Source organism: Aythya fuligula, chromosome 24 (genome assembly GCF_009819795.1).
Source record: "Aythya fuligula isolate bAytFul2 chromosome 24, bAytFul2.pri, whole genome shotgun sequence".
Lineage (NCBI taxonomy): Eukaryota > Metazoa > Chordata > Aves > Anseriformes > Anatidae > Aythya > Aythya fuligula.
The window spans coordinates 5,240,651-5,259,838 of record NC_045582.1 but is presented as its reverse complement, the minus strand read 5'-3'; the positions used below and the strand labels follow the sequence as shown (position 1 = coordinate 5,259,838).

Below are 19,188 nucleotides of genomic sequence, written 5' to 3'. Positions count from 1 at the left end.
TCTGTAGAGAGCGATAAGGTCGCCCCTGAGCCTCCTTTTCTCCAGGCTGAACAAGCCCAGCTCCCACCGCCACTCCTGGTAGGACTTGTTCTCCAGGCCCCTCACTAGCTTTGTCGCCCTTCTCTGGACTCGCTCGAGCACCTCCATGTCCTTCTTGTAGCAAGGGGCCCAAAACTGAACACAGGACTCGAGGTGCGGCCTCACCAGAGTCAAGTACAAGGGGACAGTCACTTCCCTAGAAGCCTGGAGCTGTCCATCTGTATAGCTGCTGGTACACCAGAGCCTGCTACATGTCTTTTTTTTATTTTTTTTCCAACCTTTGCTTATAAAGGTTAAGAGAAAACAGCCCGTGTTACCCTACTTGTTACTGGACCTGACACCCATGTGCCTGTTACTGGTTCAGTCTGTCCTTTCAAAGAACAAAAAAATGAGCGGCACGTCACCCATCAAATCACATACACGTTCACTAGCCACTTGTATGGCTTTCGGAGGAGACTGCTTCCAAGCACACCACATCAGCAACCTCTCACAATGGGTGGCTCACCTCTGCTGACATCATCTGCACTGCAGCCGCAGGGTATTGGTATAAATATGCGATGTCTGGCAGGTGGGTCAGGACAGTGTTCCTGGCAGCACACCCAGCAGCACCTACAGTTACAGCCCCTCCTGTGCCCACAGAGAAGGGCCTATATTTAAGCAAGGCACCTTTTGCTGTCAGGGAAGCAGCAGCAAGGGAGGCACCCAGCCTCACGCACCCAGCAGAACTCCAGGGCCACAGTGGCAGAGACCCCCTGCTAGCCTGAAGCACTTCCCCACGGCAGCTGACCAGCGTTCGGAGCTGGAAGACTAAGAGCATGGTGAAGTCTTGTGTGTGCACAGATGTGTCAATCAACAGGACCTGAGGAACAAGTTCTGCTTTGGCCATTGGCCCACTTCAGCAGTTAATGCTTCCCAGCTTGTGATGTTACAGGTCATCCTTTAAGCTGCAAAGCTATTACCAAATGTCAATAAATTTTGGTGTTGATTCAGAGCGCTGATCGCTGATGTTAGGCTAATATTCTGGAGTGTGTTACTGCAGACCCATGAGTCCCTGCTTAGGAAGTTCCTAATCTAAAAAATTGTCATTTTACTTTCCTTGTCCTGGCACCAAGACCAAGAAATTTAGAACAGAACTCCAGACACACTCCTGAGATTTCTATTGCAGATACTGAAATTATTGCACAAGCTTTGTCTGACAGTACAGAGCTTGCAACCAAGAAAATAGAGGAAAAAAAATTATATATATATACATGTATACACACACCACTTTGGATTCACTACACTAATTTTGCCTTAGTTTGTCTAAAGTCACAGTCATTTCCTCTATTAGCATCAAGAGAGTAATTTCAGTATTACCACTGCTTGGTAACTCTTATTTCAATAACTAACTGAAAATTACAATCGCCATTAATGGAGAATATTTTAGGAACTGACACTATGAAGAAAAACACAGAACAAATGCTCTTCAACAAAAGCTAATTTATTTCTTACCAGACAGACTACATTCAGTACAGTACTGTTTTTAACATTAACATGTCCTAGGTTAAACTTAACAAATCTTAATGCAGTGACTTGTGGTATCAAGATGTACTTTGTCCTCCTGCCCCAATAAAATCACTCTGGCAGTACTTTTGGTCATATCAGTGATCAAAACGGTTACTCTACTTTCTCCTGCATTCTCATTCAGTTTCTTTCTCACATCATCTAATGACAATTTATGTGGTGTCGTTACACCTTTTACGTATCAGGATTTCTAGAAGTAGGAAGAACACAGACATTTCAAATATCTGGGTATCTAGGCAAGCATAGCTGAATAAATTTAATCCAGACATTATAAACGCGATGCTCGAAGTGTTAAAACCCCTTATCTCCTGAGCCACATAATAACAACACTTTGTATCAATGAATAAGTTATTTATATTCCATACAAAGAGATTGAGATAAGATACATAGATAAACACCAAGTATTAATAGCTGTCAAAAACACAGATGTAAACTAAGATATCTAAAATACGACAATCAAATCACAAACCAAACTAGTGAAAGACTAACTTCAAAAAAAAAAAAGATTTCAGAACATTGTGATACCCTCTTTTCAAAGTTTAAAGTGAAGGTATTAAAAACAACACTCATTATTTCAGCTGTTGTACAGCTTTCTAGAGGTTAATACTGTGTGCATGTCATATTTTGATTATGTTTAAATACTTTAAAAGAGGTTCTTTTTTTTTTTTTTTCCCCAAGAGCATGCCCAAATGATTTGAACACATTCACTAAATTGCATGGTTTCACAACAGCAATTTTATCATCATTAATTTAGTAGAACCTGGTGCATTTCCTTTCACAAACTTAGATTCTAAAATCTCAAATTCATATATATTAATATTTTAAATATTTAATTTTACATGAATATTGGGTACTTTTAGCATTTTCTTCCTGTTTCCAGGTATTAGTTTGATAAGGAAAACATTTTTACATCACAATCTTGTCTGATACTGGCTGGACACCACAGTAGACTAAAGTCTTTAAGACTCATTATTTTAAAACCTACTTACTAAAGCAATACTAAATGAACTTAACGGAAGAATTTTATACCAGGGCTCACCTGTAAAAGTTAAATAATATCTTAGCTGTTAGTTGTTTAGCGAGTCTGATTGTTTTAAATTAACGCATCAGTTTTTACATTCATCAGGCTTTACTACATCCTGATGCTGCCTGTAATGTTGACAGTTTAAGCAGAACTTGAGAGCCCTTAAGAAAATTCAACTTCTCATCAAGGTAGAGATTTAAATATTAATATTAGTTGTTTGAACTTCAGAAATAATTAGGAAGATTTAATGTATCATCTCTTCACACATACACACTGCAAAGTTTACTTCCGTATGCAACTGATACTTGATTAGTGCTTGCTTATTTCAGCCCTCTGATTTAGGATGCCACAGTCGTTCAGATTTTCACACACTTTTTCTTCAGGTTGTACTATCTCCTGCAGAGCTTTCTCCGTAACTACTTGTCCAGCTGAAGGTTTAGGTAGGGTCATCTGGAGCGCGCACCAGAGAGTTGTACGTGCTTTCCGTGTTGCTACACTCATCTCTTTAATTGCCAGAGCAAGTGCAAAAACATCTGTGAGGGTGAAAGGTATTTTAATCTTTATTACAGAGTTAATCAGCAAGCATTACTGGAATTAATTCACCCTGGTGCTGATAAAAAGAGCAATACCTTTTAGGCCCTTTTTTTTAGTCTCATTTTGTGTCTTTTCCTTTAGGCCCCAATAAAAGGTATACGGAATTTAGGTACTTATTTTGTCGAAATTCCTACTTAGCTCTCATCTGTTATTAAGAGCACCTAAAGCCTTGCAATCACCTCAGTGTTTGGAAGTATTCCATGTATACACACACTGAAGGCTTCCTCCCCAAGCTCATTGCTGATTACTCACAGTGACCTCTTCAGATTAATACACTGGATCCTTTGCCCATCTTGCCTAATATCTCAGGCAAGACAACTGAAGGGATAGCTCATTTACAGCATTTTATTAGAGCATACAGATTATGTTAGACAAAAAAGTGACAAAACCCACCACTTTAAGATAAAACGAAGCAGAGGTGATGCAGTGGTCCATCTATATAACAGCTCAACACTTAAAACAATCATTTAACGCGTAGATAATTCTTTGATTTCAATTCCAGCCTCTGTGAGGAAACAAATTTAATACCCTCTTCTAGGTACTGTAATTTTCACTCAGAACTTGCATGTTATTTTGAGATAGGGGCACACTCCAGTTAGAGCTGGTTAACACCCCATTGCATATTGGACTGCACAGAAAGCATGTGAGTACTTGCCCACACTTCCATGGGGCTTGGAAGAAGTGGAAGACGAAGATTTAAGATCTGCTCCTCCAAGCACTGATGCTCAGTAAGCATGACTGCAGTTTCATTCTACTGCAAAAAGCTGGCACATACCTTCAACTAATATTTTTGGATGCACTGTTCTAGGTGAAAGTATCTCTCTCCTGGAGATATGAGGGGTACCTCAGAAAAGGACAGGAAATAAAGGCTTAACTTCACTTCCTCACCAGCTCATCTGGCTCTCGCTCAATGGGCTGATTTCTGTGAAACCCATTCTGAGATATCTTCTGCACTGTGACCACTGATTCCTATATAGTTAACGCTATAAGTAGCTGGAAGGAGTGATACAAGAAAGTTGATGTAGGTAACTATGAAGAATCACAGATGAAATACACTTGTCCAACACAAATGTCAGTCACCCGAAGAACTCTGAAAGGATAGCTCTGGAGAAATTAAGGACAGAATACAGAGTGGGAGCATTTTATGACTGACTTTTGAATTTTCAGAATTCCAACTTTTCACACCAAACTTCGTAAAATCAAGAACAGACCACAGGAATGGTAACATCTGGACTGCCTAGAAGAAGCTAAGAAACAAGTGACACTCAGATAAACGTGTATCTCAAAGCAGTAAGATAGTAAGGTGTTTGATCACTACCACGTAAGAAGGGAAAATCCCAGAGGAATAAGGAAGAGTTGTTTTAAAGTCTTTAGCTGAATGCAGTGTCAGAGTTACAGACATTAAAAGGTCTTTCCCCCCCTTAAAAAACAAACAAAACAAACAACAAAAAAAAACAACCTGTAACATCTAGATTCTTCTGAGAGATCTTGAACATTGCATCTAGGGCAATCTCAAAACAGAGGTATGGTCACAGATGGCTCTGGATGCTGCACTGAAAGGTTTGATGGGTGTTCTGGGTGACAGATGGCACTCCGTATAATCCCTTTTCTCATCACCACTTCTTCCAGAACTTCATTTGTTAAGTGGTCATGAACATTTACAAACAACTGCCAGATAGCTTGTACAGTTCTGCAACTCTAGTGTGTAAAAGCAGAATTTTTCAGACTCATGTTGTGCATGAAGGGGCAGATAAGAGGCAGCTCAGCTCCACCTGCTTCCCACTGAAGTAAATATGTGTTGCAACAAAAGTGAAGTAGCTGGGAGAAGAAAATACTATTGTTTGTCCTAGAATACTGGACACAATAGGCAGGTTCTGCCTTGTAAGATACTTCACATCCTATCAGATGGAATAGAAAGGTGCAGTGGAAACAGGGTTGAGCTGGAGGACACCTTTTCTCAAGCAAAACAAACCTCACATAGCAAGGAAGTTCTGCCAAAGAGAGGAGATGCACAGCTTCAAGTGTTTTCCTCAAGGCTTTCCCAGACATGCAACAAATGCAGTTACTAGATTGAATATTCTACTGTCTGAAAGTCTCCCCAGTTGCCATAACAAGCTAACATGTTAGAGACAGTCAGCAGGGAAGAGAGGTAGGCACGGAAATTGCGACCCATCTAGTTCAGTCCTCAGGTCCCATTGTACAAACCCCACTTCTTCTTCTACTGGGGAACTGATCTTGAGGACATCTTGTCTTTGCCAGTCTACTCGGTTCCAAAGAGGTCACTGATCTGGTTGAGGAGTCAACACCAACAACTTGAATGGGCTTAACAAAAAAAGTGACATGACCTTCAAGGTAAAGAGAGATGAGAATGATTGTGAAGAGGCGGAAAGGGGAACTGCTGTAGTGTAATCCTGAGAACTGCAGAACTGCATGATGGGACACACAAAAGGCATAAAGTAATCCAGATAATTCAGTTTGGAAAGCGAGTCAGGAAATGAACGGTGCAGTCACAGAAATGTAGCAAAGTTCCAATACAAGGCCATAAAGCAGAGTATTACAGGTGGCAGGACTTTAACCTGACACACGTTGGGAACAATGACAGAAGAGAAGCTGCCATTCTGCCTGTGTACTAGCAGAAGATTAAGCTGAATATTCTGTGCATTTTGGATGCCATTAAGAATAAAAACATTCTGACCAATGTGTCATTGTATATTCATCCAAAATATTACTTGCATTTTATGTCAATCTATGACAGAAATACTTAAAGAGGGAATCCATTCATAACTCAAGGCCATCTTGGTCTCTTCACAGATTCAACATTCAGATACCAAGTTGTACGCAAAAACACAAACAGGACTAGAAGGGTGATGGTAACAGGACTATGAAGGACTGGAAGAAGAAAGAGGCAATAGCTTAGTATCATCTCCAATGCCAAGCTGCATTACATAAAAAACCCACTGTCTTTTATTAGTTGCTAGTTTATTAGTCAAATAAATGCAATCAAAACTTATTTAAACGATTTGCCTCTAAAACCCAATGTTTTACCGTGTCCTCTCAAAACCATCATTTAGAAAGCATAGTCTGCCTCTCTCAAAGCTGAAAAATAATTTAAGATTGTAATTTATTTTAAAATGAAATAAAACAGTAAGATAAAAACCTTTACAAATTTTAATACAGACTTGCAACACTTGTGGAATTTTTCAGTTGCCTTATCGATGTAAGCATAGTTATACCTCTGTCATCTTGGCATCTGGGAGCTCCTTGCCTCTGTCGATTCGAAGCATTTACAATTTCATCTTTTCTACGTGACTGCACTACATGAATTACCTCCAGGTGTTTATCAAGAGCAGTAGAAATGTTAGCATGAAGAGGAGAACTGCGAAGGCGCTCCATTTTTCCCAGCAAAGTCACAACCTAATGAACATTTCACACGTTACAAGAGTTCATGCTGTACTCACCAAGACTCACATGAAAATTAACCAGAGTAGGAAGAAAAGGTTAACAATAACCATTATTTTCCTTTGAGAACAGTTCATAAAGTTATAATTGAAGTAGTTAAACTCTTACCTGGGATTTTTTCTTCTCCAAAAACAAAGCTGTAAAATACATGGGTGTGCACACGATAACAGCAAAACCTACAATAACCAAGTATTAGGACACCTGCTTACTCGTTAATAATGGATATATCCAACTTTGAGACAAATTTGCAATGGGAGGTGGTTCCATGAAACATGCCCTCTTCTAAAACAAGATCACCATGGCCCTACTTTCTGTCAGCAATGCTGCAGCTACCTGGGTGAACACCAGTCCCACCAAGACTGGCCAGTTTTCACCCAGATGATCTCCTTGTGGCAGTGTAAACCAAACGGCAACACGGGAGAGCAGCAGTCCCAATTCCGACTGGCTAAAGCCAGATGTGGAACCACTAACTGAAGATGGGCCTTCAACACTAAAGGAGTTCTCTCAGAGAATACCAAGCAAAAGCATCCAAAAATCATTGTTTTTTTTTTTTCAGTCAGTTGAAAACCTGCATCTCTGCTGTCTTGTTTACCTTACAACAGTCACATTAGTATGAATTTTCCCTGGGTGAGTGGTTCACAGACCTCTGCAGAACCTGGTTTGCAGAAATGAACACAGAATTCCAAAACTGTAATGCTTACAGGACAATGGCTACACTTGATGATCTATAAAGAAATCTGATGATTAATGGTCATCCACAGGTTAAAAAATTACCAGGGGCTTGGAGCACAGTGCAAAGCCAAGTTCTTGATGTTTCCTCGCAAAAAGACTGTAGGCTTTTCTAAGAAAAGGACAAGCCCTGAGTTTGTAAGATGTAACAGTGGGAAACAAAAGCATTTGAACCAGGACAATTTGTCCAACCTGCCCCAAGTACCCTCAGAACAGACTGTTGGCAAGACAATTATTTTGACAACAGCATCCACAATAGCAGCTAGGGCAGCCTCCTCCTTGCCACCAGGCTCAGGAGTGAGCATTTGGGAAGAAGCAAGGTCCCACTGCCAGAACAGTCCTGCTCTCCCTTAGGTCATGTGAAAGCCTTGAAAAAACATAGGCAGAAATAATTTTTGTGAGTTACTGTGACAGCAGCAACCAGTAAACTCAAAAAGTGATGATCTACGTTAAAAAAAAAAAAAAAAAGTGCGAAGGAAGCAAGGAGAACTTCGCATAAACAGCTGAGGAATCAGTGACTAGGAAAGGAAACAGAAGTTAAGACTGTTTGAAAATCACTAGAATTGTTTCTGAAGAAAAAGACAAATCTTAAGGAGTGGAATAGCAGGATTATATAAGCAAGTGAAATGACATAAGATGATGCTGACAGTCATTTCCCAGTCTCGCTTAGAGTAGTTGATGGTTGGATTTGATGATCTTGAAGGTCTTTCAGGCTAAATGATTCCATGTGCTACTCTTACGTCCAGATCCACAGGAGGAGTTCGGTTCTGCAAGACTCATTTTTCAGGTACCACAATCTTTTCTAACAGGATCACAGTGGCAAGTTAAATGTCTCCATTCTTTATGCTATGCCTGCATACCACGTGTCTAAAATCAAAGTCCACAAAATCATCAAAACTGGGCTGCCCCAGCAACCCAAGGGGAACCACTGAAGGCTCAAATGCTCCAATTCCCACCCCCTCACGTTTTTCAGAAGTTTCTTCTGAACTCCAAAGAGAAATTTGCTCCCACTTGCGCCTCAGAGGCATTTCTTAAGCCTGCCCTCCCTTGTAAAGCACAACCAATACCCTTTGACTGTCACAGGGCTCGCTGAATAATTCAAATCCTCATGTGGGAACAGCAGAAAGCCAGCAGCAATGTTGAGGCTGACCACTGGAGTGGCATGCTTGCAGGGAAACAGCGGAAACAGCCAGCACCGCACTGACCCTCCAGCTCAGAGGTGAGAATACACCATGGAGTAAGGACTGAAGTTTCAGGCCCAGCTTCGATGCCTGTTCGTCACAAAACAACATCTGTGCATCAGGGACTATGATACTTCACCAAGCCCATACAGACAACCTCACGACTAGAAACAACTTCATATTTACTCTCTCTGGCAAAAATAATTGTTAGCCCAGAACAGAGAGGCTTCACCAGGAAAGACTGAAGGTCCAGGCTCCAAGTATCCCCTAGCAGGATGGCATTCTCCAGTTACAAAAGAGCTGTAGATTTACATTTCCCCAGGCACAAAGGAGATGAGAGTCTGTAGAGAGTTGATTCTGGTTTAAAGTGTTTTTAATAGCTACTGATGGCACAGTGAAGAAAGCTATTGTCACTTCTCCTACAGCTATTGTTCTGGAACTGAGAGCAACTGCAAGTGGAAATCTCAAATGAGAAATGCAAAGTCTGTGACCACCAACAGGATTTAACTGGATGCTCCACACTCTGAAGAGCTAATCCCAGATCCAGCCAACTTGAACCTTTGTGCCAATGTTTCTCTTTGGCTGTCACTCAGCTTTTTGATGTTAGAAACCAAGTTAAACAGCCCTACTGTGCTTTCAAGCATCCTTGAAACTACTTTTCAGCTGCCATCTACCAAGCATTTGTGGCTCTTCACCATGAAGTTTGGTTCCTCAAATGGCTGGACAAGATTAAGTCCTATTTTAGACAAAATCTTACAATAGTAGGACAGGGACAGGCAAGCCTTCTCAAATTCAGGAGGTAACTTCCAAACACTGCTCTTTTGGGGTTCACAAAACAGTAGTTTAAAATGTGTCCACTAAGACTTCAGCCTATCAACACATCTTGTACTATTCTCACTACTCAGACATATGAACAAAACCAGGCGGTTGCAGAAGACTGATTTCAGCAGGCTGTGAGCAAACACAGTTCCGTGGCTTATTTTTACCTGTGCAAGACTGGTGAGACTGCACCTTAGCACCACTGCCTCTGCAGCAGCTGAGCTCAGTCGCACTGGTTCCTCCAAAAACCAGCATTTTTCAGAATAGCCACCACCTTTAATCTCATGTCCCTTAGCAAGGACGAGCTGCAGTGTCTCTGCTTTCGGCACACACTTCTCTTCCTCCTGCAGCACGGGCAGCCTGGCTCTGGCCTCTCTGCCTCAGAACAGCTGGATCAGGCCATCTCTGTTCTGTTGGCAGCACAGATTGGCGCTGCGTGTGTTTGTCTCCTCCCTCTGGTCTCCCTCGCAGAATTCTGCGCAGGCTGCTGCCTCAGAAAGCAGCACGACGTTGCACACTGGCACCATCGTTTGGCCACAGAGCCACACGCAGCCCAAACAACACCAGTCTCGTTTACAGGTTGTGGCTGTTTGGCTTAAGAAGCAAATGAATGATGTAGAAATTCAGTCTAAAGTTGCATCTAATAAACACTCTGCAGTAACAAATACACAAGACTCTTAAGCAAATATGTCGTAATGTCTTATAAACGTTAATAAACACCTGCTTTTTAGTGTGTACAAATCCACAAAGAACGTTTCTCTGCTGAGCAGGGGCAAAAGAGGTGTTCAAAACAGAAGAGCTCAAAATGCAGGCACATCTCAGAGCTGTGCAAGCAGCTTGGCTAGATTAGACTGATTACTGGCATGGCATGCACGCTTTTGAAATAGAAAACACACCTGGCATGTACATAGGTAAACGTGTGCCTCCGCTACTCAGTGGGTTCTCTGCTAACAGAGCACAGAACCTGGAGCTGTAAAAATTCTAGCTGTGCCTGCTGAAGTATTATTCCCTGCACAGCCTTTAAGAACAAAGCTATTTGGAAATAAGCTGCTCTGATAAATTTACATATCTTATGCTGTACTCTAAGATCCATGTGATAAGTACAGTTTTTTTATAATCTTTCTACAACTCACTCTGGCTTGTTCACGTAGCTGATCCACAATTAAGCGATCAACTCTTGATGGGTTTGATGTCAGCCTTGGAATTGGGGTGTTGTTAGTACTGGAAACTTTTTTCCCTGGGTAATTCTTAGCAAGAGCTGATTCAGTCTGCAGGAAAACAAAAGATAACTCCCTAAGAATGTAAGTTGTGAGGTGTGCTTTATTATAGAAGCAAGAAGTGTAAGATGCACAATATTTTTTCCCTGGGGTTTTGGATTTTCTGAAGTAGATAATGCAGATTCAGACACCTGGAATTTAACCATTTTGTATGACAATCACCTGCATTAAACGAACAACCAGTTTACTCAAAGCAGTTCAAATAGAGTAATTATGGAAAGATAAAGCGTGGCGTATATGTGGCATGCAGAAGTGCCACGTCTTCTCACTTCAATTACAGCCTGCATCCTTTTTTTTTTTTTTCTGTAAATAGTATGGAGGCAAGCAAAAAATACAAGGCAAAAAAAAATGGGCGAACGGGTATAGACCTCATCTAAAAAAAAAAAAAAAAAATAATTGCCTAAGTCAGCAATTAAGATTTTGTAGTTTCATCAAATTGCACAAAATGTAGGCTTTTTTGTTGTTGTTGCTGCTTTATGTCAAATCAAATATTACTTACCTGTAAGAAAATTACTTTGAAAACTGACCGTAAAATTTCAAATTTCAATCTCATTCAGTCCAGTACTACGTTACTCTCAGACATCTGTAACAACAGAGACCTAACTAAATCTGTTTTAAAGTTGCCTTTCTTAGATAGTTTGGTGGTGGTCCAGGCAAGGCTGCAGCTTCATTTTCTCAAACATCAACCCTATTTCCCTCTAACCACTCTATTCAAAGTAACAACTGGCTTTTGTCACAAACTGCTTTGCAAAAATCTACATTACATCCCCATTAAATTTATTTTGTTGGACTGGGAAAACAGTCCCAGTAGTTCCACAGAGAAGCTAACAACCAAATAACCAGCCCCCAATACTCCCTGGTTACATTTGGTCACAATTCCCTCAGAGAACATGATGGTTCCAGCTTGATTCTGAATTTCCGTACCACCGAAGCTGAAGAAATTAAGCTAGCTTATACATTTAACAATGGGAACCCAAGGCACTTAGACTGATTACCAAAAAGGGCAACTGCTTTACATAGGGAAACTGCTTCCTACAGAATTGTCTGAAGCTTTTTAGTTTAAGTGTTTTAATGTTACTGTTTCTTCAGTTTCTGGGAAAAAAATATCACGACACTTCCCACAATATATGTTAAGTTTTAAACATCAGGGAAACAGAAAAGTGAGAAGAACACCTTGAAAGAGCTGTGATTCTTGAAAGGATTGATGTTTAGTCCTAATTCAAAATAGAATTGATGTATTTGCCTTGCAAGTTTCCAGATGCATTGTTTCTTGTGCTAGAGTGTATTTTTTTCCGTCATACAACAAACCTTTCCCTGAACCCCAAACAGAAACTGAAAATGCCACCAAATTCCTGCTCTAAGTGTAACATGCAGTACAACATTGGGTATGCTCCAAAGCAGGCTATAAACCTTTGAAACTTCTGTATTCACTCTCTGATATATATGGAAGCAAAATCTTTAAGTGTTTCAACTCATAACAGTGAGAACTACCCATGTTCTCTAATGGGTCTGACCTTTGAGTGTGATGAGATCTTAATTAAATCTGTGCTATGGCATATTAATATACATTTTTTTTCTTTACCTTCTTTCTTTCTTTTTCCAAAGCTCTCCACTGTTCATAACACTCTTCTAGTCTAAGATGGAGCTCGCTGGCAGGTCCACTACGGGTTTTAACTTGCCTTTGAAATCCAAATGCTGGTACAAAACCAGAAAAAGAGCCATCACCATACATCATATCATTAAAGTAAGGATAGAAGCGATTTAAATCATCACAGGAGAACAAGTCATAGGATTCCATCAGAGGGACAACTGAATGGCCAAATGGACGAGCGGATCTCAAAGGGAATGTGCTTGAACCAAGCTGCGGATTACGTCTCAAGTCACCCATCATGCAATTATTGGGAAAGCTGGAGGCCTGTAGGCGAGTCACATGGTTGATGGCATTACTGTCTCCGCTTCCCTGCCTGAGACTAAACTGTCCCTGAGACTCCACTGGATCTTGGTACATGTTCTGCAACAAACTGTCTGCGTGTTTTTGTCCTTCCAGATCGTAATGTCCACTCTGTGTCTTCAACTGAAAACAGTGTTTGTTCAGATTTTCAATGATCCCAAACTGCTGAGCTGAGTAATTTTCACAGAATCCATTTGGCTGCTTTAATCTCTTGTCACTCAGATAGTCAATGAGATTCTCTTCTCCAGACTTAACCAGTGCCTCCATATAAGAAGCAGACTGTGCTCGTTCTGAAGGGTTATAACGAAAATCAAGACTTGAAAAAAACGAAGGATTATCTTGACAGTACTTATGAAATAAATTACTATTTAAAGGGAGGTTTGAAGATGATAACGGAAAAGAATCATTAGGATGACTGAAATGCTTTGGAAAAGCAGATAAATGATTATTCAGTTTCACCAAAGGACTTGGGCTCTGAAATGGGACAGAAGCAGTGCTTTTACTTTGAATGTTCATCCAAGTTGGCCTTACATTAGTACCTGCTGAAGTGTTTGCTGAGTTTGGTAGTAAAGGAATTGATTTACAGTATTCAGAATTCTGAAGATCAGACTTGGAAAACTGCTGCTTATCTACACCATTTGCACAGTCGCTATTTCCTGGACAAGCTGTAAGAGATTTTAGTCCATAGTCAAATTTTTGTCCCAGATCAGTGCAGAATGAAGGCTCATTAGAAAATTGTTTTTCTGATAGAAGTCCTGCAGCCTTGGGAAATGTAAAGTTTTGCTGATCTGGAATTGTATCTTCTATTTTTTTCTGAGTACCCGATTTAACTTGAAATAATTTAGTATAGGGTTCTGTGTCCAGAGACGATGCCTCAGTTGTTCCATTTACTAACTTCTTGTTTTCTTGGAGGCTACAATTGGTGCTCTTGTTAGGCTTTGCTTTACCAGAATGAGAATACTCAGTATATCTACTATAATCCATACTTTCGTTGTATCTGTGAAACTGTGGAAGAAGTGTTTCTGCCCGCTTTTGGTGCAACTGCACATCTGCTCCTTTGGGACAGACCTTCTCTCTTCCGTAGGAGTAAGCATCAGCTCCCGAGTCTTTAATTACTTCTAAATACCCCACTTGAGGTGTAAAGGTGTTCTTTATATATGGATAGTTCTGATATATAGGTGTTGTCTTAATATTCTCACTAGTCTGCATATTGCAACAGTTGACATGCTCATTTTTAGGAGAGTATAACCATTGCTCTTCAAGGTCTATACCAGTAAACCCGTGATAACATTCATCTACTTTTTGTTGTGATGCAAGATTACCACTTTGCAAGTACTGTTTTTCAGCAGCAGATGTGGATTCACTACCATAAAAACCTTGTTGCGAAACAGCTGCAACAACTGGTCTTTTAGTTTCTGACAAGTCATGGTGGTCTGCAATTCTGGTTGCATTCATGGGCCAAACTGACTTTAAGCTGGAAGAGCAACTCCTTGAAAAACAAGAAATACACGGTTAGATTCTGTCCGTAGCGCTCCTCTTCCATTCCCAAATGCAGGAAAAAGTTTAAGCATCCAATTCTCCCCCAACCATTTCTCTTAATTGATTAAAGGATCTCTTTCTCCAACTTCTATCTACTCCTGTAACCTGCTCGGCTTCCTGTACCTGGACTAGACGGCTAATTCTGGCTTGCCTAAACCAACCCATAGACTTTGGGAGCTATGTACAATGCCTTCAAGCCTCGAGTGATGCATACATACCAAATATGTCCAACCAATTCTTTCCAAGTATTTACTATGCATTATCTCCAACATATTCCTGGTGGATAAACAGGTTAAGATTATCATACTGCTCAAAATACCCACAGGCCTTCAAAGCCACGACAGAGTTCTCCAGACAAAATGCTTCTGTGTATCATCTTGCTTATTGCTTCAGAATCGTTTGAGTTTCACACTGGCTTACGCTGCTTCTTACAGGTAAATCAACTCACTAAAAACAGGTTTCTCAGCAAATTTCCTTTCCTTCCACTAATTACCATGGATTAACACAGGAACAAACACAATGGGTCAAGGAAAGCTGTAAACAGGCTAAGTGAAAAATGGAACAGTAGCTGGTTCCAGCTGAATTTGGCAGCACTGAGAACAGAAATCCAGTCAAAACTGGCTAAAGCAAAGGAATTACCAGGTACATACTTTGATCAAGAATGACTCTCTCTAAAGTTTTCCTTCACTTCAGCAACATAACTCAGCAAACATAGAGAAACCAGTAGAGCAGTTTGGGGAAGACAGGAAGGAAGAATGGCGCCTGCCTTGGGAACCGGGGTTCCTTTCTTATCTCTTAGATCTAGAAAGCTCAGATTCAGAAAGAAATGGGACCTGAATTGTTCTGTGTCAAGTTATCGTAACTACCTAATGGTTTCTTCCAGCATTAGAACATCAGCATAATCAATGACATTTAGATATATAAATATTGCTTAAGTGGCACATCCATAAAGAAATACTCTTCCCTCCTGCCAATTCAAGAGTGTGAAAGAATACTGTTTCTATTTTTGTGTATTCTTTCTATGACTTGAAATCAATTAATAAAGAACCTAAAGCCTGAACCCTATCTTGATCTAAAAAATTAAGCCAAGGTATATGCTCAAGGAGATTTATTTTAATACAGCATTTCTAGGAGGCTCATTAAGAACTTATATTAAAACTTCTAATAAAAGAGTTCCATAAATACCAGAAAGCCAAAAGCTACTAAACTAATATCACAAGTAAAATACTAGAAGATTAGGGTGAAGGAGGGGAAGTTGTGAAGAGTATGAGGACTTGCTTGCTAGCAGCTGACATGAAGATGACAAATAGAAAGCAGATGCAGAACAGTGAGGGTAGTTTTTGTCAGAGAAAGTGAATGACAATAGTGCTCTCACGGCAACCTACTCACCCCTCAGCACAATATGGCTGTGATTTATCTTGTTCTTCCAAGATGTTAGACACTAGACCATATAAATCTGTTTCACTGCCATAATCATTCCTTTCAGTCTGAATTCTGAGAACAAATTGAATATAAATTGAAATAATTACTTTGTTTTAAATATTTCATTAGATTTAAATCACACAAAACAACAAAAAAATCTATTCATTCAACACAAATGATCTCTGTCAAACTGCCTACCTGGACTTCACATTAATCTGGGAAGCGGCAGACTGCTTATTGTCATCTCCATACACAGACCACGGTGCATATAGAAGGGAAGGGTCCGCAGGTGCAGAGTATTCTGATGTTGAAATGGAAGAACTGTAGGTCTGAGGTAGGTCTACATTTTCTTCATTCTGCATTTTATATACAATAAAAGCATTAATTTCAATATTAAACACTTTTTATAAATATTAAATCAAATTGTCATTTCATCATTCTACCAGGTTGTACGTGAGTTTACCCCTGGGGTAACCAGATCATGAGAAAAAAACACAAACCACATGGTTGTAGTATTATGTCAAAAAGTAACTTCTGCTACTGGCTACTGCTCAGTGCAGATAACAATAGAAGTAAAAATTCCAGGCCGTATCAGCCATAAACTTTATGGCTATGAAATGCAAAATGAAAAGAAATCTAATATACTTAACTATCATGGCGCTTCCTACTGGCCAGACTAATCCTCCTGCTCAACAGGCTGGTTTATGTGAATGCTTGGACTCTATGGCATGCCACTCAAATACCTGTTGCAAGATCTAAGCTTCTCCTTCTCAGTTTTCTTTAGAATAGTCATTTGTTCCTCACCTTGTTACAAATGTTTATGCTAACAGAAGAACAAAGCACACATCGAAACATTATCTTCCTCAACTTCACTACCCCTTCATCTCTCACATTGAGTAACACTTCATAATATCTCTCAATCTTTTTTTAAATGCTTCATTAGACACCCTCTAACCAAGTCCTAATCCCCTCCCTTCATCCTTACACTTTATTGTTTTTGACTTTAACTCTCAGTCACAATCTCTTGATTTTGCTCCTGTGACTTTCCATTTTTTTAATCCAGGTGAGCTCAGTACAAGCAACTTCAAAAACTGCTTTTTAGCTTCAGATGTCCCTTTACTCTAAACCCATTTCCCTCTGCTGGCTCTAAACACTCCACGCTTCAGCATGCCAGCGGTTAACTCTTCCATGACTTATTCAGCTAAATTTAGCACATCTGCAGCTGAAGTCCTAATTTCTCCTCCCACACATTTTGCTCCGCAGTCTTTCTTGTTGGTTAATGCTACCTCTACACATTAATCAGCTTTCTACATAAATGCCTGTGTCTTCTGTCACTCTGCCTCTAAAACCATGAAATGTTCAAATGGAACTCATCTGTTGTCCTTTCCCTCTTTCCAGTACTGTCAGCCCCATTTCTGTGATGTTTGGGATGAAACAGGGAGAGAAAGTGCAAAATAAACAAAGGTTTATGGGAAGTTCACGAACTATGAAAGTTGAGAGGGAGAGAAGGGGTAGAAGGCCCTATGGTATTTGCAGTTATTCTGTTATTCTCAAATTTGAATCTCTCTTAGGGGGAGTTTTCTTGGAATTCTGGGTGCAGTGGGGATGACAGGGAAGCTTTCAAAATCTATCCCAGCACAGCAGATGGTACCAGGCAAAATCTGAAAACAAAAGTGAGGCAGCAAAAGATGGGATACACAAGTGAACAGCCTTTATTGTGACTGTACTAAAAGAGTCACTGCCATTTCTGGTGCGCATCACTACCACAGACATGTAGTGTGAACAAATCAGGCACTGTAATTGGTGTTCTCCAGTATAAGAAAAAATATTAGAAATATTTTTGACTGTTTTGCTTACAAACAACAAAAACTCTTACAAAGATATAAAAAAAAATTATAATCAACTGAACCTGTGATTTGTAGCAACCATACAATGAGCCAGAGCCCGTCATTACACTACTGAATACATCAGTCAGCCTCCCGCCAGCTTCCGTGCTACTCCAGCAGCGACTGCCACCTCTGCATGCAACTTTAGGCTATGCAAGACAAGGGGGTAAAAACAAAGAGGTAGAAGGACATAATTATACATAGACCTGAAAGTTGTAGATCTTATACCAACTTTAACTTCTCTAACATTTTCACTTACCTGTGCATTCTGCTCATCTGAGTCCTCAGCAAGTTAGCTCTACATAACGTCATTACAACACTTTCAGATTTACTCTTATATCCAAGTTTGATCCAACAACCATAAGAAATTCACAAGGTGCTTAAAGACAGAGGAGGTGCAGGTGAAGAGGAAACCTGTGTTCTTCGCTGGGCTTCTGAACAGCAAGAGCAGACAGGTTGTTTGGCCATCTATGCACCATGAGACACCTCTCGTCTTTGGTGATTCTTTCATTGCTGCTCTTATTGGATATGTTGTGCTACATACACACACATACATGTATTTTCAGATTTCATGAGCTGTAATTTTACTGTAACGCACACACTGTGAGCTACTGGGGAAATGTGCCCCATTCTCTAACACAGGGAAACAACCTCCACCTAAGAACCGCCCCCACCACCGACAAACTGGATGTGCTCAGAAAGAAGCAGCCAGCAGGAAAAGGCAATGAAAACACGAAAACCTTGGCTTTTTTTCCCTTTTTCAGAACACTAAGGTACACAATAAAAATTAAAGTTAAAATACAACTGATTAGCTAAAAAAACAACAAACAAACAAACAAAAAACAACAACAACAAAAAAAAAAACAACAAAACTTAGCTCAGAAATGAAGTTATTTGCATACTATTAAAAATGTTACTGGAGCACCTAAAATCATAGGCTCATTTAGGTTAGAAAAGCCCTTCATGATCACCAAGCCTAACCACCAGCCTGCCCTGCTGAGACACATCACTAAAACGTGTCTGTAAGTGCCACGTCCACACGTTTAAGAGACGTGTGAGACACGTTTAAGTGACAGGTTTAAATACCCCCAGGAACAGGGATGCCACCAGTCCATGGGCAGCCTGCTCAATGTCTCATCACCACTTCAGTGAAGAAGTTTGTCCTGACATCCACTCTAAACCTCCTCTGGCACAACTCGAGGCTGCTGCCTCGCATCCTAGCACTTATCGCCTGAGAAGAGACCGGCAGCCACCTCACTGCCACCTCCTGTCAGGAGCTACAGACGAGGCCTCCCCTCGGCCTCCTGCTCCAGACCAAGCAGCCCCTGCTCCCTCAGCTGCTCCTCACAATTCATTTTCCAGTCCCTTCACCAGCTTCATTGCTCGTCCCTGCATTTGTAACGCTTTCTACTTTCAGAAAATATACAAGTTTGACAGTGCTAACATTCCGAAATTATTTGGAATTAGCGCTCTTCTCTAAAATGTTTTATCTATAGGCCCATGAGAGGAAAACGCGGTCCAGCGCGAGCTTTTTTCTTGTTTACATCGCAATTACACCAATGTATTTTAATACATTGGTTTCTTCAGAACACACAAAACCAGAAACAATGTGAAAAAATGTGACTTTTTAATCCAAATTACGCCATGTTTTCTCCTCAGTAATCTCCTCATCCAGGAGGGTCACACAGCACTTACTGTGTACTTG

The 19,188-nt window shown here is 40.4% G+C and overlaps 1 protein-coding gene across 1 annotated transcript; it reads right to left on the bottom strand.

The window, feature by feature from the left end:
* Positions 1 to 2,501: 2,501 nt before the first annotated feature.
* On the bottom strand, positions 2,502 to 15,959 carry MEIOC (meiosis specific with coiled-coil domain). The gene is made up of 6 exons (XM_032202559.1): positions 15,796 to 15,959; positions 15,565 to 15,669; positions 12,268 to 14,125; positions 10,542 to 10,676; positions 6,454 to 6,634; positions 2,502 to 3,159 (listed from the first exon to the last, which is right to left on the bottom strand). Exons 1-6 carry the CDS (start codon positions 15,957 to 15,959, stop codon positions 2,936 to 2,938), a joined length of 2,667 nt encoding a protein of 888 aa, XP_032058450.1. The 3' UTR covers positions 2,502 to 2,935.
* Between the last annotated feature and the right edge of the window lie 3,229 nt (positions 15,960 to 19,188).